This window comes from Lynx canadensis, chromosome D2 (assembly GCF_007474595.2).
Source record: "Lynx canadensis isolate LIC74 chromosome D2, mLynCan4.pri.v2, whole genome shotgun sequence".
NCBI lineage: Eukaryota > Metazoa > Chordata > Mammalia > Carnivora > Felidae > Lynx > Lynx canadensis.
The window spans coordinates 63,710,242-63,728,650 of NC_044313.2; the positions used below are offsets into that span (position 1 = coordinate 63,710,242).

At 41.7% G+C, this 18,409-nt stretch overlaps 1 protein-coding gene across 2 annotated transcripts in view; it reads right to left on the reverse strand.

The window, feature by feature from the left end:
• ARID5B (AT-rich interaction domain 5B) overlaps nucleotides 1-18,409 on the reverse strand; it is a 179,703-nt gene that overhangs the window by 30,525 nt on the left and 130,769 nt on the right. Inside the window, exons 1-4 of one of the 2 annotated variants that reach the window (XM_030334494.1) lie at nucleotides 14,775-15,137; nucleotides 13,253-13,365; nucleotides 6,971-7,175; nucleotides 4,987-5,039 (exon numbers count right to left, since the gene is read on the reverse strand). In XM_030334494.1, the coding sequence (XP_030190354.1) occupies nucleotides 4,987-5,039; nucleotides 6,971-7,175; nucleotides 13,253-13,365; nucleotides 14,775-14,778 (375 nt within the window). In that variant the 5' untranslated portion in view covers nucleotides 14,779-15,137. Of the gene's footprint in view, nucleotides 1-4,986; nucleotides 5,040-6,970; nucleotides 7,176-13,252; nucleotides 13,366-14,774; nucleotides 15,138-18,409 lie in introns of those variants that run through there. The other variant, XM_030334493.1, reaches the window with a different exon arrangement.

The window sequence follows — 18,409 nt, forward strand, 5'->3', positions numbered from 1 at the left end:
GGCGGACTGAATTCAAGGAAGATGACTTTTTTTTCCTGGTAGTACTCCAGGAACTGGAGCCTTTCAAAACTACATGACATCATCTTTGGCCTCGAGAATTTTGAATTAAGCAAGAGGCTTTGTCTGTCCAGAGTACTAGGGTTAGATTCAGAGGGTGTCTTGAAATGATGTCAAAGCCGGAATCTGGTGTCAAAGCCTAATCCTTCCAGCAAGAAGACACGTGGCTTCTTCTTCCAGATGAGAAATAATGGTCCTGTCTCACCCATGGGGAGAGGCGGAGCTGCTGACATTCTTAGAAGGCACCCCTTGCATGGTCTTTTGCATCTAGAATAAGATTTTCTCAAGACCCATTTCCCTACTCTACCTTCTCTCCAAATATTGCCTCTGGTTCACCTTCAAATGGTTAGCCAAATGAAAATCACTTTAGCAAACTACCTTCAACACACCGCATCCTGGTAATACCCCGAGCTACTCTTCAAGCTTTAATTGCTTCACCAGACACTGAAGTGAAGACCTCTTTAGTTTAGCTCATCAGTGTGGCTCTATTCCGTTCTGCCTCCTCAACTGTAGGTGACCCATATTCTAAAATGTATGGAAGGATGCATGATTATAAAGGAAAGGATCCTCATTGCCAACCGATCAAAATGCCAGGATATTGTTTTTTAGGGAATCAAATTCATTCATTTCATTTATGATCTCGACCTAAGGAGGCACAGACACAAAATCCATTTCCAGCAAAGACAGAGGAGGCCAAGAGAACTGAATATAGCCATTAGTCGAATGCTTATAAAGGCTTAAAATAAAACCTTTGCTCCTCTTTTTTTTAAATTCAATTTGAGGGTTATGAAGGACTGAAATGAAATAATCCATAATCCGCAATTCAAACCAGAAGGTTTGGAATAGTTTATAACCACAAACAAAAACAAGCCAATTAAGATGGCCTCTTTTTATAACCAGAAGGAATTCCAGAGAGATGTCTTTATCCAATCACAAGTTAACAGCAGGAGAGATACATCCACAAGTTTTAAACTTGCAGTTTTTTTACTGTTACAGAATGTTTACATCATGCAGACTTCTTGACCCATCTCCTAAGTTCACACATTTTTCTCAAGACTCAGACAAAATCTCAGCTAATAGTGTGTCCGGTTAGGCTCAGGTTAGTTCCAAAGAACTCACTGTAAGATGCTACCAGTGAAGGTAGGTTATTAGATGCTTTTCCCAAAATATCACTGGAAATATGGAGAAAGCATTGTACACATACCTAATTGACTGCTGAGGATGGAAGATATAAACACTGGTCATTTATATATGAAGGATGGTCTTTCCTTTCAGTGTTGCTATGGAGCTTGAGGCAATTGTGCACAAAATTCTCAGCAAGTCAGAATTTGAAGAAGTCCGTAATGACCCCATGCAACTCATTTCACTTCTCTGTGCCTCAGTTTCCTCATTTATAAAACGAGGGTGTGGGCTGGAGCAGGGCAAGTATCTTTCTCTGCACAAAGGCCTATTTGCAAAAAATAAAAATGTTCTGACGCTAGGCTTTCCTGCATTCAAAATGAAAATGGCTTATCGAGTCCCAATGTAGCTAGATTACCACTTTACCAAATGGAAAAACCTTCGCTGGAAAGTTTGTGCTGCTTGGGAGCCAAAAGGATGTTAATACTCCGGCTTGCTTCTTTAGTAATGGTGTGAAGACAACTTTCTAATCTTTGATACTTGACTTAGATGGGGCCACATTTTGAAGCTGGGAGTCATGAGGGCTATTAGGCTAAGTGGGAATAATCTGTTACCATTAGCTTTGAATTAACATCCCCTGGACAGCTTATAAAAAAGGATTCTTGGGTTCTTAGGCCCAGGGCCCACCACAGAGTTAATATCTCAGTGTGGAGGTCTAGACAGCTACGTATGCTTTAAAGTTCCCTTTGAAAATTTGAGCCCCAGTCCTTGAATAGCCTTTGGGAACCACAGATCTAGAAGATTCCAAGATCTCCTTTGAGCTCTAATGACAAGTCTACACTTGCATCTGATATCAGATAATCTCACAGATGAATGTCTTTCAGTAACACAGTGATGACAATTTAAGTCCTCAGACTGGATCTTACTCATACGTCTGCTGGACTGATGTCAAAACTGAATCCTCACTGAACATCTCATTTTGTTTATTGGCCCAATTCTACCAATAGAAAAGTGTATTCTGTACTTAGGTTCAAAAGCTTCAATGGAGCAAGGGAGTTGCAAACTTCAGTGCCTACAGGGACAACAAGGTAGCATAAGGCGTTAAAAAAATAAAAAGGAAAGGAAGGAAATAAGGAAGGAAGGAGGGAAGGGAGGAAGGACAAATCCTACCAAACTGGCTTAATCCAGTTGATGACCCTGGATGTAGATTTTAGAGTAAGAGGGCTAAGTAGATTCACCGTCTCAGATGTGATGTTAGAGCTGGGGGTGAAGAATGGCAGGGGCCCAACGAACAATGAGGGAGTTGATGGGTAAATAGGGAAGGAGGAAGGGAGCGATTCCAGAAGTTGCCAGTCCCCTCTGTGGCTTGGCAAAAGAGGCTCGAAGCTCGTGACCACATGAAAAGCAGATGCCGATCTGGTCTCCCATGTGCCCCCACCCCAGCCTTTCTCTCCTGCACTCCACCTACATAGAGTGAAGGCACAGCACGTGGTAAAAGGGAATGCTTAGCTTGTTATAAATCTTCTATGCATTGCCTTCCATCCCTCCGCTTGCCCCCAGCCTACAGAATTATCCCAGGGCCCACCATCCCAAAGCCTTTTCTCACTGGGCTGCATCCTCTCTGGACTCCCCTTCAAGGTCACTTGTCCCAGCCACCTGGTCACTCTAAGTTATTCAGACTCTCCATGTCCAACATTATTCCACCTCCACACTTTCTTCCCCGCTTTGGCTTTCTCTTCCTGCAAGACCATGATCATTCACGTCTGAATTCTATCTATCCTCCAAAATTCTGCTCGAATGACATGAGAGTCACAAGCCTTCCTTCCCTCATTTCTAAATGAAATAGTACTTTACTTGAACAGGGAATGGACCTTTTTCCACTTGTCTTTTCATTATAATTACTGCCTCTCCTGGATGGTAAGCAACTAGAAACACTGGGGTAGATATTTTTGCATCTTCTAGAGTGTGTAGCACAATGCCTCCAATATGTACGACTTAATAAGTATGTGTTCTGGTGATGTGCTGATTGCATGGCCATTCATTATTTCCCTCATTCAACAAAAGAGAAGATACTGTGTGTTCGATATACTGCAAATGCCCTGAAACTAATCAGAAGTTTCTTTTGTGTATTCTATACGAACTTGCCGTTGCATGGCAAAAAATAGATCCTTGTGAAGATACAGAAGATACAAAAGCAGGAAAAACTGATTCTGTGAAATTTGTTGGCACTCTCCCTATCAGCAGGCAACAACAAATTTCTGGGTTTAAAAAGACATTTCATAATATTGTGCAGTATCATGTAACTTATCTACAGTTCATAAAAATGTGTATTCCTATTCTTAACATCAAGAGTTAGGCTTAAAAATCTAAGCTATGGGGCTGACTCCTGAATTCATGAGACTAAGTTATTTTTTTTTTTCACATGGACAAAAGCTATAATTAGCTTAAGATTTTGCAAAACTGTGAGCCACAGTGGCAAGGAGTCAACCTCTTTGTCCTATCAACAGACCCAACCAAGTGAAAAATTTCATTATTTATTTTGTACAGTGGGTGCTTGATAAAACAAATATTGTAAGGAAATTCATGTCTATGAAATGCACACTTTATATGTGCTTCATATGAGCATTTTCTTTCTTTATAAACTTTATTTCTTTATAAACTGGTACTAGTACCTCCCATGTATTAAATGAATATTTTTACACACACACTGACTCACATCTTAAGAGTTTTTAGTCAGAATTCACAGCAGGGATTTCTACAGTAAATACCAGATTATCCGAATCACCATCATGCCTGCCATCTTTTCCCGTTCCAACCCCATGACATCAAACCATTATATTAGTTTGTGGAGTAATATGCTCTATCTGGCAAGACACACTAGTTATTATGGTGGGGCTAAACTGAATTTCATTTTCTTGACTTTGTGTCTCTTATTGTCATTTTACTAAGATACAGAGATATCCCAGGTTACCTCGTGAGGAGAGAAAAAAAAATAATTTCTTATTCGATTGCAGAAGAAACTGCACAACTTAATCTGATCATTGTGTGGAGGAGAAAATATTTCCAATGACGACATCTTCCTATGTCAATTGATTTTATTACAGATATCATCTCTGCGTGCTCTATTAATACAGCTCTTTCTTCTTTCGAGATTTTAATCTTAGTTTGTTGCTCTCACATTTTATTGGTTCAAAATACAGGCTGTAAAATCCGTGGCCATCAAATTTTCCTGTGGGCTAAAAATAACCTGTTCCTGTCAGTTAGAATTAGCTGATAAAGAGTGTCAGAGCCTGTTCTGAATAAGTTTGATAACTTCCTGTTTATGCGGCACTGACCCTTGTCTAATAAAGCTTCTTTGCCCTAGAATAAGAGGAGATTCTGCTGTCTTCTATTCCTTAATGGCCAATACTGATTACTTTTGAAAGCCTTTAATACATTTCCCATATTAGACATGAACAGATGTCAGGTATGTTGCCAAGGGAAATTTCTTTTATGCAATCTTGGCTTGTTGTACAATAATAGCCCTTTCTCAACATGGGAAAAAATTACAGACCCAACTAATTTCCCTGACAGGGGGAGAGTTACATATGTTTTCCACTTGTAGTTTTTACGACAAGTTTACAATTTTGCCAAACCTGGAACTAATTGGGATCGTTTCCAAAAGCAGCCCAATAAACCCCCAAAAGTGTGGAGCCATTTGAAAAGGCAGTCAATGACGGTTTACTCTTGCATTTTCTCCATTTTGGTCAAAGGAGGGGTGGGGGGAGTTAGGTTGCAAAATTATTTCATTTAAGTTGCTTAAACACTTACTGTTTCATATCCTCCCAGTTTTTGAGCAGCTTGAAACATAGTCCAAAGGTTAACTGTTAGAGGGACAATAAGTATTTAGATAAGCATTGCATTAACATATTTCCAAGAAATGTCAATTAAAACATTTTGTTTTGTTCTGATTTCAATGAGAAAGAGAAAAAAAAATACGAGTACCCCAGAGAGCTAAGTTCTTAGGCAACAATTTGCCAAAGGGCATTCAACACCAGGATACATTATTACCACTTAAAATATTTCTTAAGAAACAGTCGCAAATACAGAAATGGTTCTACTTTGAGGATAAAGGACAACACAGTTTTAGTCCTGTGGCCATCAGCCGACCAAGGGAAGCTAGGTTATGGTGTCCTTGGGAAAAGTGTGGCATTTCAAAATTAGGGTTGGTCTTATTCAACCCTTAGAAAGAAGCCATTGATTAAACGGTAATATATAATGCTTCCTTCAGATAAGACCTTTGCATAATGAAGAAATAACAGCCACTTTCATACATGATTATGTTTTCAATAGAATGTCTGAAGGCAGCACTCCATTAAGAACTCATACAGTATTTCACTAACGCGTGGTGCCTTGTAACGAGTAGGAAAACAAATATTTCACCCTAGAAGTAGCAGTGATAGAACACATCCAAGGGAAGGAAGATCCTCATTCACAGAAGAATGGAGTCCTTAGTTCTAGTCCCCTAACTTGTCTGTGTGATGTTACAAATACATACTTTTTTAAAAACAGATTTCTCTTTGCAGGTTTGCATACGTTTATGCTGTTAAACGACTGTGCCCAACTGCTGGCAATCCTGTTTGTTTGTCCCAGACACCATGGAATGGGACTGCTATGGATTTGACTCTTTTACAAGAGGGGAAAATTGAATTTCAAGTAATTCCTTGGTAAGGGAAATGGAGAATAAAATTAAAATTAAAAAAAGAAAAGGCTCTTTGACACAACACGTTGGAAAAGCCTCACTGAACCTTGCACTATTTCAAAGCTATCGAGAGCCCTGCCTCGGCCTTGATTTAATCTGAACCAATGCATAATGCAACAAAGCTGTTCATAGTACATTAATTTTACTTCTATTTCAAGCAACCAGTTTTCAGACAAACATTGTAATCATTCGTAGTTATATAAGTTTATAATGGCTGCAAGTGCTCTCTTGCAATCAGTGCCAACTGCTATTAGGTATGTAAATTGTTATGTAAAACATACAGGTTTGACATTCTTCATCAAAATGACACATGGTTTTAATCTAGGAAGATACGTTTGGAGAAAATACGATTTCAAGCCAGGGGCTCATTGCTTTGTGTGCCACAAAATCCAGACAGAGGCAAAATATATATTCAGTTGTGAAATCAGGACCGGATCTGGGTTCCTTCTCTTTTTCTATGGAATTCTGCTCAGCTATGAGTTTCCTTTTCTAGTTAAAAATTTATTACGATGCTTAAAATGTGCATGTCAAAGTAGTTCAAAATCGGGCTTTCGGTTCAAATCTGTGTCTTTCATGTTTCCTCTGAAGTCAGGTTTTTGTTATCTCTTAACAAATTTGGGGCTTAGGAAATATGTTTTCTCTTTCTGGTTGTTTTGTCCACCTTTAAATGTCCTCCTCTTAAAAGCCGTCTTTTCACAGGCAACATCTGTGCCCGATAAAGCGACGTCATATTATTATCTCAGAAGAAAGGCGTGACAGACACTCAAGATTGACAAAACAGAAAATGAGAAACTTTCAACATGTCTATTTCCAGTCATAATCAGTGGATTCAAGCCTATAAATATCTCAGTGCAACTGCCCCAGAAGGGAACAATGTAGCGGAAAGAGGCAGGGAGAAACATTCCTGGCCTGGATGATTTGTAGATTTAGTATAAACACAGAGAGCATCGTCCCCAGATTAGGATTTCGACATAATCCTGAGTCAAAACTGTTTTCCAGTTTAAAGCATACGAGTCGTGTTGATATTTCAGAGATGAAAACAAGCATACTTACTCTGTTTAAAACCTAAATAGGGTATTCGCTCTATTGGCGTCTTCCTTTCTTTCATGTATTTATAAAGTGCCACCAGGAAAGCCTGTTCATCTGCCCTGCACTCTTCACCAATGGCAACCTTTGGTTTTTCTTCATTGGAGACTTTTTTACAGTTATTATGGTTATTCTTCGGCTTGGACAAGGCTGACCTGGCCTCACATTTCACCTGGAAAAGGGGGGGACAATATGCCACATCAAATCAAGTACAGCCTCAGGATGCTTACAAAGACACAGCCAGTGACAGCTTGCGCTGTGTGGGAAGGGTGAACCAGTAAATTATCCTTGTCCTGAAGTAGCTTTTTAAAGGCAACACTGCATATGAATGGTCTCACACCACGGGGTAGTAAATTTCTGTAAAGGGCCAGGTAGTAAATAGTGCAGGCTTTTGGGCCAGAGAGTCTCTGTTGGAACTACTTACTCAACTCTAGCACGAAAGCAGTCACGGACATATAAACTAATGGGTATGGCTGTGTTCCAATAAAACTTTATTTATAGAAACATGTGGTAAGGGGGCCATGGTCTGCCCAACTGTGCCAACCTCTGTTAGAGTCCTTACAAGTATGTTGATACGATTCCAGAAACAGTGTTTGCATCTGGCTGGACCATTCTTTTGCCTCCTTATACACTTTATTTTCTCAAGGGGCATCAGCTGTTAATGTCATTGAACAAAACGTGTCTTTTTAATATATAGTCCCGTATTTTGCACTTTGTATCAACGGGAAGTGTATTACTTCTTCATAGTAAACTTATCTTGTTGCTACTGTTTTCAGCAACCTGAAAAAACACGTCACCACCAGCGGATGTCGGCATCAGGAACACCAGCAAAGTCTCTACTGTCTGTCACCTGAGGGTGATGCCCAGATGCACCCTCAGTAGGTAACAAAAGGTCCCACTCTTTAATGAGGGCTTCTTGTTTTTCAGTCAGCTCTGAGAATGCTGAAGATGCTAACTTGGCAAAGGCAAGAGTAGAGGTCAGCTAAAAACCAAAGAAGAGTTAAGTGGAAAGAGCCATGATTAGAGAATAAATGGCAGTAAATGTGCCAGATGTTCTTGCTTCCACACTCTAGGGCAAATATGGAACTCGGCAACCTGAGTGGCTAACCTAAGGTCCCCTCCCCACCGCCATGTTCTACAAGAGGCCTCTGATGGGTGTTAAATATAACGCTAAGTTGCTGAGCTATTTTAATTGTAAAAAGGGGAAGTACAAAGGGTCAGACTTTGAGTTCAAATGTGCCCATGGGGAATGTGTACAGTTCGATATTCTTCACATCTCCAGATCTCACATTGGAGAGAAGAGGGCTGGGGAATTGTTATGAACAAAAATGTCCCACATATTTGACATTGTTTTCCATTTCAGATTTTTGAGCCTTCTTTTTCTTCCCCTTCAGAGTCTCCTTCCCAGGCATTAAGAATATAAAAGCCTATGCTCATCTATAAAAGGGGATGGCGTCCTCCTGTGCACAGGGGTTTTCTTCACGTTGTTCTCTTAAGGGAATATGTGAGGTTAATATCTTCAGACTGGTTCTGGAAAAAATAAAACTTCCTGTACAACTCATTCGACTGGGCCCCTAGATAAGATTATAATTTTTAAGGGGCTGGTGGAAATGGGATTAAAATAGTTTTCCACGTAGAATTTTTACCGACAGTATTTTCAAACCTTAGTACTTTGCCACATTATATTATGGCGAGCATCCTGTGAAAATTTATGTTGTCATCAGTTTTCACTGCCAAATTTTCGATGCAGTCTACAGTTCTGATGAAATCTATAACTTAATGGCTTTTTGAAATCATAAAATCATTCCAGTTTTTATCTGGATTGCCCTGGGCCTTTTGCGAGTGTGTACTATGTAGCCAGGCTCCATTCTAAGCCCTTTTTAGGTATTATCTCATTTTATGCCCATAATTCTAATGAGGCACGTTGTTATTCTCCTGTTAGAGATGAGGGGACTGAGGTACAGAGGTGATGAGTAACAGGTACAAGATCATGTCCAAGTTAGTAAGTGGTGAGTTTGGGATTGAGCTCTAGGGCCTGTGGTATCAAACACTATGATTTACTGACACTCAGAAAAAAAAAAAATTAAATCGATAGTCAAAACGCACTTGCAATTAAAAGCATATCTTATTAGTGGGTGTTACAAAACATACAGCTTAGAAATATGATCTATCAAATGAGGAACAAAAGATGAAACTAGATGGTTTCCAAAGTATGAAACCAAAGGGCTCCGTTCCTTCTATTGTATATCGAGCAAAGGGAAGGAAACCAGTATCCACTGAGCCCTGGCAGTGAGCTGGATACGGTGCTGTGGTCTCACACAGTCTCCTGAATGTTCGTTCGTAACAATCAGAAATAACAATCATAGATTAGCTCCATTTTACAGTTGAGGAAAATGAAGCTCAGTGAGGTTATGTATTTTGTTACTTGGCGCATGGGGGGCAGAACTCTGGGTATGGACTCAGGTCTGCCTCACTCCAAATCCCAGTTTTGCCCAAACAGGAGTAGATACAAGATTTGCATATAAAACAGGCTGAGTCTTAAATGTGAAGCAATAATGGGCTATATATATATGTATATATATATATATTATTATTATTATTAGATCAGAAGCACCACTATTAAGGGAGTATGAGGTTTCCTTCTGTGTCTAGATGGCCGCCTAACCTTGTGCCTCAACTGTGCAGAAACACCCAGAAACAGAAGGAAAGCATGGCGGAGGTGCACAGCCCAGGCCCAGAGTCATTCAGACTCCCTGCTTTGTAGAAAAGGCTCCTGGGAAAGCCAGGCTGCCACCTCCTGAACTCCATCTTGAACCTCAGTGGGCATCCCAGCAGGTCTCTCCTTGCAGGGGTGGGGGGAGGGGCACACATAGCCTTTGTAAGAAGTGAACAGTGGTTTCCTTTCTCAGACTCGCTCCATACATTTCTTGAGTTAACATAAGAGCCCCTTAGGCTATTATCCCATTTCTGGGTAGGACCTGGCCAGGTTACTTTCCACATTTTTCTCACATTTACCCCAAATATTCTCATCTTAACTTAACATTTTAATCTATTGCAGTTCCAATAGGAGCTAGTCTTCATGTTGACCTTGAGAATGCCCAATCTTTTGATGGTGACAGTTAATTACTCGATCTGCTTTTCCAACCTGAACACCTTATACTTGTTGAGTTCACTAAGAGCTTTGGGGTTTCTAAAGTGATTGAGGAAGTGCTAATTAAAGAATCCACATTTAATGTTTTCAATGAACCACCACCTATTTGATATTAACCACATCCTTTCACTGGCCTGAGTTATAACTGATCCAGCCTTCAACTGGGGCAGCAAGATGTGATGAACCAGCAAGAAAGAAGAGCCACAGTCTCATTTGGATTTGTCACTGACTTGGTAGGAGACCCTCATGTTCTTCCTCAGTAACGCAGGAAGGATAATCCCTGGGGGTCCCTGGGGGTTTGAGGACCAAACTGGATGAAAAATATTGAAGATAATGAAAGTATCACCTTTGTGAACTATCAAGAGGATGTTCCTGATTTAAATGTAAGAGCATATGGCACACCATGGCTTCCCTTCTTTTGTTCCTTTTAGAATCTAACCACCTGTTATATACTTCTGGCCTTTCGAAGGGGCTTACAGAATGTGAAGAGTTATTTGCCTCTTGTTGGTGGAGGCCTTCCACTAGAGGCCTGGACTGAGAGGGATTTTCTTGCACAGATCACCGTATGAACGGGCTTGGGCCCCCCTCTGCTGCCATAATATGATCCTAGGGAAACAGCAGGATTTGGTTGGACACTTTCAAGACATCCTCAGAGAACCGGTAGCCTCTTCCCGTGTGTCTTTTGCGGTCTTTGGAAAGCCATGAAATTCTCCGTCCCTTAGAAAACAGTCTTGCAAAGCTGGTTTTTATGTTCTCATTGAGAGAGTGCAAATTTTTGATGGCGACAGGCAAATGGCTGCCATTGTTCTCCCAGCCATGCACACAACAGATCCAGGAGGTTCTCCCTCTAGAGAGCTTAGTGGGGTGTAGCTGCACGAAGCTGGGATTTATCCATAGTTAGAAATGGTCTGTTTGAGACACTTTTGTAAAACTCAGTCACATAGGTCTTGGTCATAAGGCCAAACTGTCACTTGAAACACTGCTTCCAGTCCAGCAAGTGATCAGACAGTCACAGGCTGTGGTTTCCATTCCAGTGTTTCATGAGGAAAGACTCCTTGAAGACATAAATGCCTCTCTAGTGGTTGTTCTGGGCCCAGACGTGGCTTGTTCATTCTGTAGAGACTTTACATCTGTCTGTTGGTGCCAAGAGACAAGCCCACCATACTTCATACCTATTCATCTCTTTCTTCTAGTAGAACTGATCTTGCCAGGCCCGTTGAAAGCAGCCAAGGCAAAACTGTAATCCAAGAGTCTGAGGAGAGCTGGGTGTTTAGACCAGTCCACCAGTGGGAGAGTGACCCACCTCCTTGTAAAGATACTGAATGGGAGCACTGGTGGGAGGGGGTGGAAAGGGTCACTTAGAAAACCCAGGTTTGACCACTATCCCTCCTAGGAAGTCAGTGAACATCGCATACAGAGCAGGTTTGTATTCTCTTCGGTTTTGTGGATCCTAGTGTGAGTCTTGAGCTGCCTTCCATGGTGAGAAATATTGGAGGTGCTGTTCTTTCAGATCAGTTTGTAGGAGTTTTGTAAAATTCCCAGAGGCATACTTCCTTAGTAGCTCCAAATGACATGGGAAGGAGCTTCATCCTGCTGGGCTCAGGTACAGAACATACTGGGGTAAACACATGATGTCACCTTGGAGGTATGAGGCAGGGTGCCAACATGAGACACTGGCAGTGCAAACTCTGTGCAATGCAAAGATCCTAAAACCTTCTCGCTTCATTCTATGGTATCTTGCAAACCACATCACAGGGAATAAACTGTTCCTGCTGACATTCTTCAAGACTACGGAAGCTGATAGGCAGTTCTAGGGCTGAGATGTCCAAATTACTAGAGAGTGTCATTCTTGGTACCCACGTGCACTCATTTGCAGAAGGTTAAATAAGCAGAACAAAAATAACTTTAGGGAAAGACAGATCTGTTTTTAGACAGAAAATACACATTTCTACTGGCTGATCTCTTTTTAACCCTTTGCATTCTTGGAAGCATGAAGAAACCCTAACAGAAAGGTCATCAGAACTTCCTGATATAACAATCACCTGCTAAAAATAAGATTTATAAACTGTGAATGTCTCAGATTTGCTTCCATTACACTGGGAAGAGGCTTGGCACATGTGGCAGAAAAATAGTAGACTGTCAAACCCAGAGCCGAATTCATATTTTTCTACAGCAGCATCTTCCAAATTCACTACTAGCCAAAATGGTCCATTTTCATACACTTAGTCCTTGAATCTGGAAACATAATATCAGTTGAAATCTGGTCTTCAATTCAAGTCCTAAAGGGGTTAATGCTGTCTTTGGCACAGAATCAACACCTAAGTATGAACACCCAGTAAACAGAACCGTGCAAATCTGACCAACCACCCCCACAAAAGTCAAAAGAGTGAGTCTAAAAATATGAAGTGACACTTCACCCCTCATCGTGCTCAGTCCCTCAGGTGTGCACTTTCCAGACTCCACGGAACTCTTCGGCAAAATGGGCCTGCTCCCGGAAAAAGAGTTTAGCATTTGTATTTTCCTTCTGCGTTACTGGAGATCTTTAAAAAGACATAAATGTATATATGGCTGCATGTGTACGTGTAACTCTTTTGCTATGTAGGTAAATATCTTCAGTTTTAATCTAAGGTAAATTAGAGGTGACTTTGGGAAAAAAAAATCACTAAAAAGCTTAATTCTAGACATTTCTAATTTCATCCTCTGTTAATCTCTGAAACATATTTAGATGAACACGTTCAGAAAGAGGATGGTTCAGCTTGGTCTATTTTTGACACAAGCAGAGTAAACTATGTCATTGTGTCACCTACTATGAAATCTCAGCTTCAATGACGTGGGCGCTTAATCATCTGTCCTTTACCCAACCGGCCAGCCTGGGAGGTGGGAAGCCTTTCTGTTGACTAATCAAAATGCCTCCACTCCCCCCTCCCCCAGCCACACAGGGGAGAGGAGGTGGCGGGAACAGACACAGAGGGCTGTGAATACCAAAGTCAGATTCTCCACTAAAAACTGCCATCAAGACACAAGAGCAGAGAGATAAAGAGAAAGAGGAAAAATAAAAAGATGCAGCCAAATGGATACCAGGGAGCAAATGACCCTACCTTGGCAACAGCTTTGCCGTCGGAATTGTTGTTAGAATCTTTAACACCACTGAACGAATCTCTTCTCTGTGGGCATGGCTTCTTTTTGCGTGGTCTGCCTTTAAGGTTTGGCGCTGAAAACAAATGAAGAACAAATTGATGTACATTTTCATGTGCGTGGGCTTCCTTACGAAAGACCATGAGTGTTACTACAGCGGTGCCCTCTAAACTGTTCAGAGAAACGTACGCATCTCATTTTATGCTCCTCTCTCCGACGGGCCGCATCTTGGTAGACTCTACAGTTCTGCACATGCTTCCCCAAGCGAATCTACTGCACTTTAACATGTCTAATCAGTGTAAATAAAATGAAGCTCTCCACTCTCAAGGACAATGGTAAGGAAAAGGCACTTCCCTACTGTTAGAAAATAAACATGTTGAGCTGAAAGTCAACCCGAAGCCAGGCTCGGAGATTAGTCTTTGTTTTGTTTTGTATCTGTTTTTCAGAAACCTAGGTGAAATGCAAGCCCACTATGGTATCATAGTAATGTCCCGCTTGAAAACCTCTCTCTTCAAAAGTGGAGACATTAGCAGTTTCTTAAATTATGATACAAATAAGTTGATATGATACAAATGAGTAGAGAGAGAGAGCTATAGAAAGAACATTCATAGTTAACAATCCAAAAAATATTCTTACAAGTATTTACTAATAATATTGCGACCAGCATGTTTCAAATCTCAACAAATCTGGCTGATACATTTAAATCAGCGTGCTCTCTTTTTCCTTCTCAATGTAGTAAGATATCGAGGGTTATTTAAAATAACTTCCAAAGATCACACTGGGGCTAGCCTGATTCTGTGAAGATTATACTTTTTGAAAGCCACAGACAAGGTGCAAAGCAGAGTTCTATTTCATCCTTGATGTTGAGCCTGAATCCCTTTAAGATCCATACAGAAAGCAGGGGGAAAAAAAGGCTGCTGTTTACCTAGTGCTCGGACTGTCCGGCATCAGCTTTCATATTTAGCTTCATCAGTCACGCAAGTCAAGCAAAATTAAAACAAACCGTGAAACAAGCAGCCCTTGAACGGTTCCAAACTAGTGAATTGTACCCTGAGCAGTTTTTCCCAGCCCTTTCGAGGTACCCGCGCTTTTTTTTATTGCTTAAAGATAGGATTACGACGGTGCCAATCTGAACCACTGGAACGCTCTTAATTGTTGTTAATCTTACATCACACATTTAACCAGTGGTTTTAGGACATTTTACACTCTGCTCCTCAACATGACTCCCGCGCCCTCGCTTTTCTACCGTGGATAACAGTTGTGCTGTTGGTAAAGCCCAGAAGAGCAGAGCTGCCTTTCTAGCCCGGCAAAAGTTTAAAAAGTGGCTGTGGGGCTCTGGCTCCCCCTCCCAAACCCGTTCCCCTCTCTTCTCCCCCCCCCACCCCAGACGGGTGTCCAGAAGTCCACCCCCGAAAGCCAGCCTGGAATTATCACAGGTAAACACCCTCGCAGACAAAAATCAAGCAAAGAGAAAGTAGCGATTACCCATTCCAGTCGACAAACATCTGCCTGAGGATGTCTGTGCTCATGAAAGCTACAGCATGTGACTGCTTCCCGGCCACGTCCCTGGAAGTCTTGACTTGGTGTGGATGTCAGCTTCCCTCCCAACGCGAACGCAAGTGCAAGCTGCCAGGCTCAGCGCTGTGCTTACGACTCCCCTCCCCCGGCAGCTCCATTACTCATGTAAACACACAGCAGTGACTAGCACGGAGTGTGTGGGATGAGCTCTGAGGACTTTGCCGAGTTGCCAGACTGGCAGGGAGGGCTCTGCTCTCTCCCCCTCCCTGCACTGCCTTGGTGATTTCATCGGGCCTGTGTTGTGGATCCTGACCTCCTGCTCTCCTGTCACAGCCTAATGCCACCTTCCATGAACTGCCCCGGTCCTCAGCCTGGAGCCAGGGCGTGGACTATTTTGGTGGCGCGCAGAAGTGTTTCCACAACGACTTAAGTGCTAAGACTTTAATGACCGCGAGGGAATGATGTACTTTCATGTCCCTTATCAAAATAATAGCCTAGCAGAAAGCTGACAGAGAGACAAACAGAACTTAGGGTAGGTCTGAGACATTTCATTAAAAGCAACAAAACAATATCGCCTCCGTTCTCAGATTTTGGCAAAAAAAGACCTCCAAAACATTTAAACCTAAAAGCATTTATTTCCAGAAGAGCTTTCAAATCCCAAAGGCCTTTTAGATAGAACTTGTACTGAACAGGCTGTTTTAAATAAAGGCAAAGGTTCCGGGAACCGACAATAAAGTCATCCTCAAATCGGGTCTATTTTCTCCATTCTTTGAGCTGTTTTCAGAACCCAGAAAAGCACATGTGCCCTTCCCCAACAGATTCTGAGAATCGTAAATTTAGAACAGGCTAGCACCTAATATTCTGGTCACACAAACTTAAACTCTCAATGGGATTTGATCAAGAGAAAAAGCCTTTTGTTCCTAATGAGGCAAGTCGCTGATATTTCAGGTAGGCTGGGCAAATCCCACCAATCACTCAAGCCTCAAACTCAAATATCTCTTCTCCTTTCCCCCCTGCCCTCCTTTTTCCGACTTTCTCTCATGGAAGGTATCACTGTATTCTTTGTACTTTAGTTGGGTTTTATGGCTTATTATTATCCTAAATTGGAGAGTCCTTAAGGGCAGGACCATGTCAGACTCATCTCTCACCTGCCCAGCACACACCCAGGAGGCGGCATTACATAATATAAATCTGTTGAATGAATAAGTGACTAATGGAAATAAAGATGCCCACATGTAACTCCTTCAAGTCTTCGAGCCGGACCCACACACTTGGCCTTGTGCATACCTGTCATGTTGGGCACCTGTAAACCTCTGCTCGCCTTTACTATTTACACTTGAGCTCTGGGAACATAACCCAATGACCAGGAAGTTTGCTCTGGGAATTGAGACCGAAAACCTAAGGCCTTTGGTTCCCGATGACTGTTAAGCCTTTGTGTCTGGCATCTTAGATGAGCTGTGATCTTGTACCCAGTGTAACCAGTGCCCTGATGAGCAGATGTTCAAAGTCCCAGGGAGAACAGAGCATGCAGAACTGGATGGGAGCCCCCATAACACAATTTGAAACCTTTTAGATCCATAAGACCCTGGGCAAAGCTTTGGGACCGAGGAGCTGGCTTTTGGGGGCAGGGGGGGAGTAAAAATTCTGGTCCCTGGGCTACTTTTGTTTTTCTTACAGAGTCAAGAAAACAAATCATTTGCAAGGGAAGTGAGTAAAAACAAATGCTTTATGGTGTGGTGGTGTTCAGGAGTGCGGGAGGCCAGCAGTACACTTATTGATAGCATAACTGGGTCTAGTTAGATCCGCTACGGAACAAACTAGTGTGAAGCAATAAATGCTCGGTTACTTTTGCATGTGTATATAATCCATGCTCATTCACAGAATTCAGTCAATGTTTTCAATATTACACATGAATAATAACAATAGTTGGTATTTATTGTGCACTTTCTCTGTGCCAGTCAGCACTTTGCATACAATACTCATTTAAAATTCACAGCAAACCAACGGGAAGGCGCCATTATTATCCCCATTTTCCAGACCAGGAAACTGAGACAGCGATGGAATTAGTTGTTTTAGGTCATGCGACTGGTTACTGGTAACAGGATCCAACGCGGGCAACTGGACTTTATCCAACATCCCTGCTTTAAGTAACTTCTAACAGACACACACACTCAGTCTGTCTCATAATGAGATATTTATATTATTAACTTGGGCCGGCAGTCACCAGGGAGCTTTCCCTAAATGAAAACAGTCAAATACCACGACACGGTACAAGGGAACTAAAAGCCCATCTCAGGCAGCAAACAGCATCCTCCAGACTTGAGGCAGGGTAGGGTCCCCATCAATCCTGACTCAGCAGTAGGTGACAGACTTCCACTAAAGCCACAGAGTTCCAATAAAACTTCGTGTGCCACGCACATCACCCCTTTGCAGGGGGCCACTGACTATTCTGCCCACTGCAGAAGAACAGTGAAAGATCTCTGTGGTTTAAAAAAAGAAAATCTTTCCTCTCTGACTGCCCATCTGTTCCTCTTACTCAGGGCCATGAAATTAACAAGTATTCACCTTTGTGAAGTCACTGCTATTTCTATAGGCATTAATCCCAGGAGAGTCGGCAACCGGCATCTCACCCACGTGTTTTGTCTTCTCCTTTTGTAAAACTCATTCAAATATCAATAAAATATAGCTTTCTTAAAGACAATATAGCAAAACAAGGTTTTTGTTTGTTTTCTTAAAGCGTCTAAAGTTCAGAGTTTCCAGGCATTCATTTATATATTCACTTCTCTATGGGTTTTGCCAAAGTTATGTGTCAGGACAGCACAGGTGTGGGAAACTTTCAGCTCAACCCCAACCCTTGAAATAATAATAATAAAACAAAGGAAATGTAACCAGTTACTGGCAAAGTAAATTGCTTTTGGCTTAAACGTCCCTGTTTTTTTTCTACTGTGTTCTTCCTGTCATGACCGTCTCTCTTTTTTTATAACATTTATGCTCTTGGAAATACCACGAAGATAAACTGCTATAAAAGCTGGATTGACTCATCAGTTAACAACTCTTTCTTCTCATTTTGCAGAGACGATTTTGTTGCCAGCGCAGCTCCATATTCTCTCGAGAAATTCTTTGTGAGCTTCCACTTAGAGATAGGACTTGCTTGTTGGTGGGGGACTGCAATTAGGAGGATGGAAAACCAGGCATCATTTTCTTAAGAGTCTGACCCCCTAGGGTCAATATCTAGAGGAAGTTGGCAGAGCGTTAACTCACTTGATTTGCAAGTTGTGCGTGCGTGTCCGCACTCGGGTGTGTGTGTGTGTGTGTGTGTGTGTGTGTGTGTGTGTGTGTGTGTTTTAAACACCAAACACAAGCCAGAAAACTAAAGTCCACTGACTGATGCATTAGGGACTGAGAAACATTGGTCCATGTATAATGCACATTGCTGATAATACTTTGCATTTCTGTAATGCCTTTCCTCTGAGGACCTCAATTCTCTGCTACATTTTCTTTGTAGACAATAATCTTAAAATACTCTGGCAAGTTTCAGCATGGAGCTTTGCTCTTGCTGGAAAAAAAAATACCCTAATTTAGTTATCATTTACTGTGTTCTA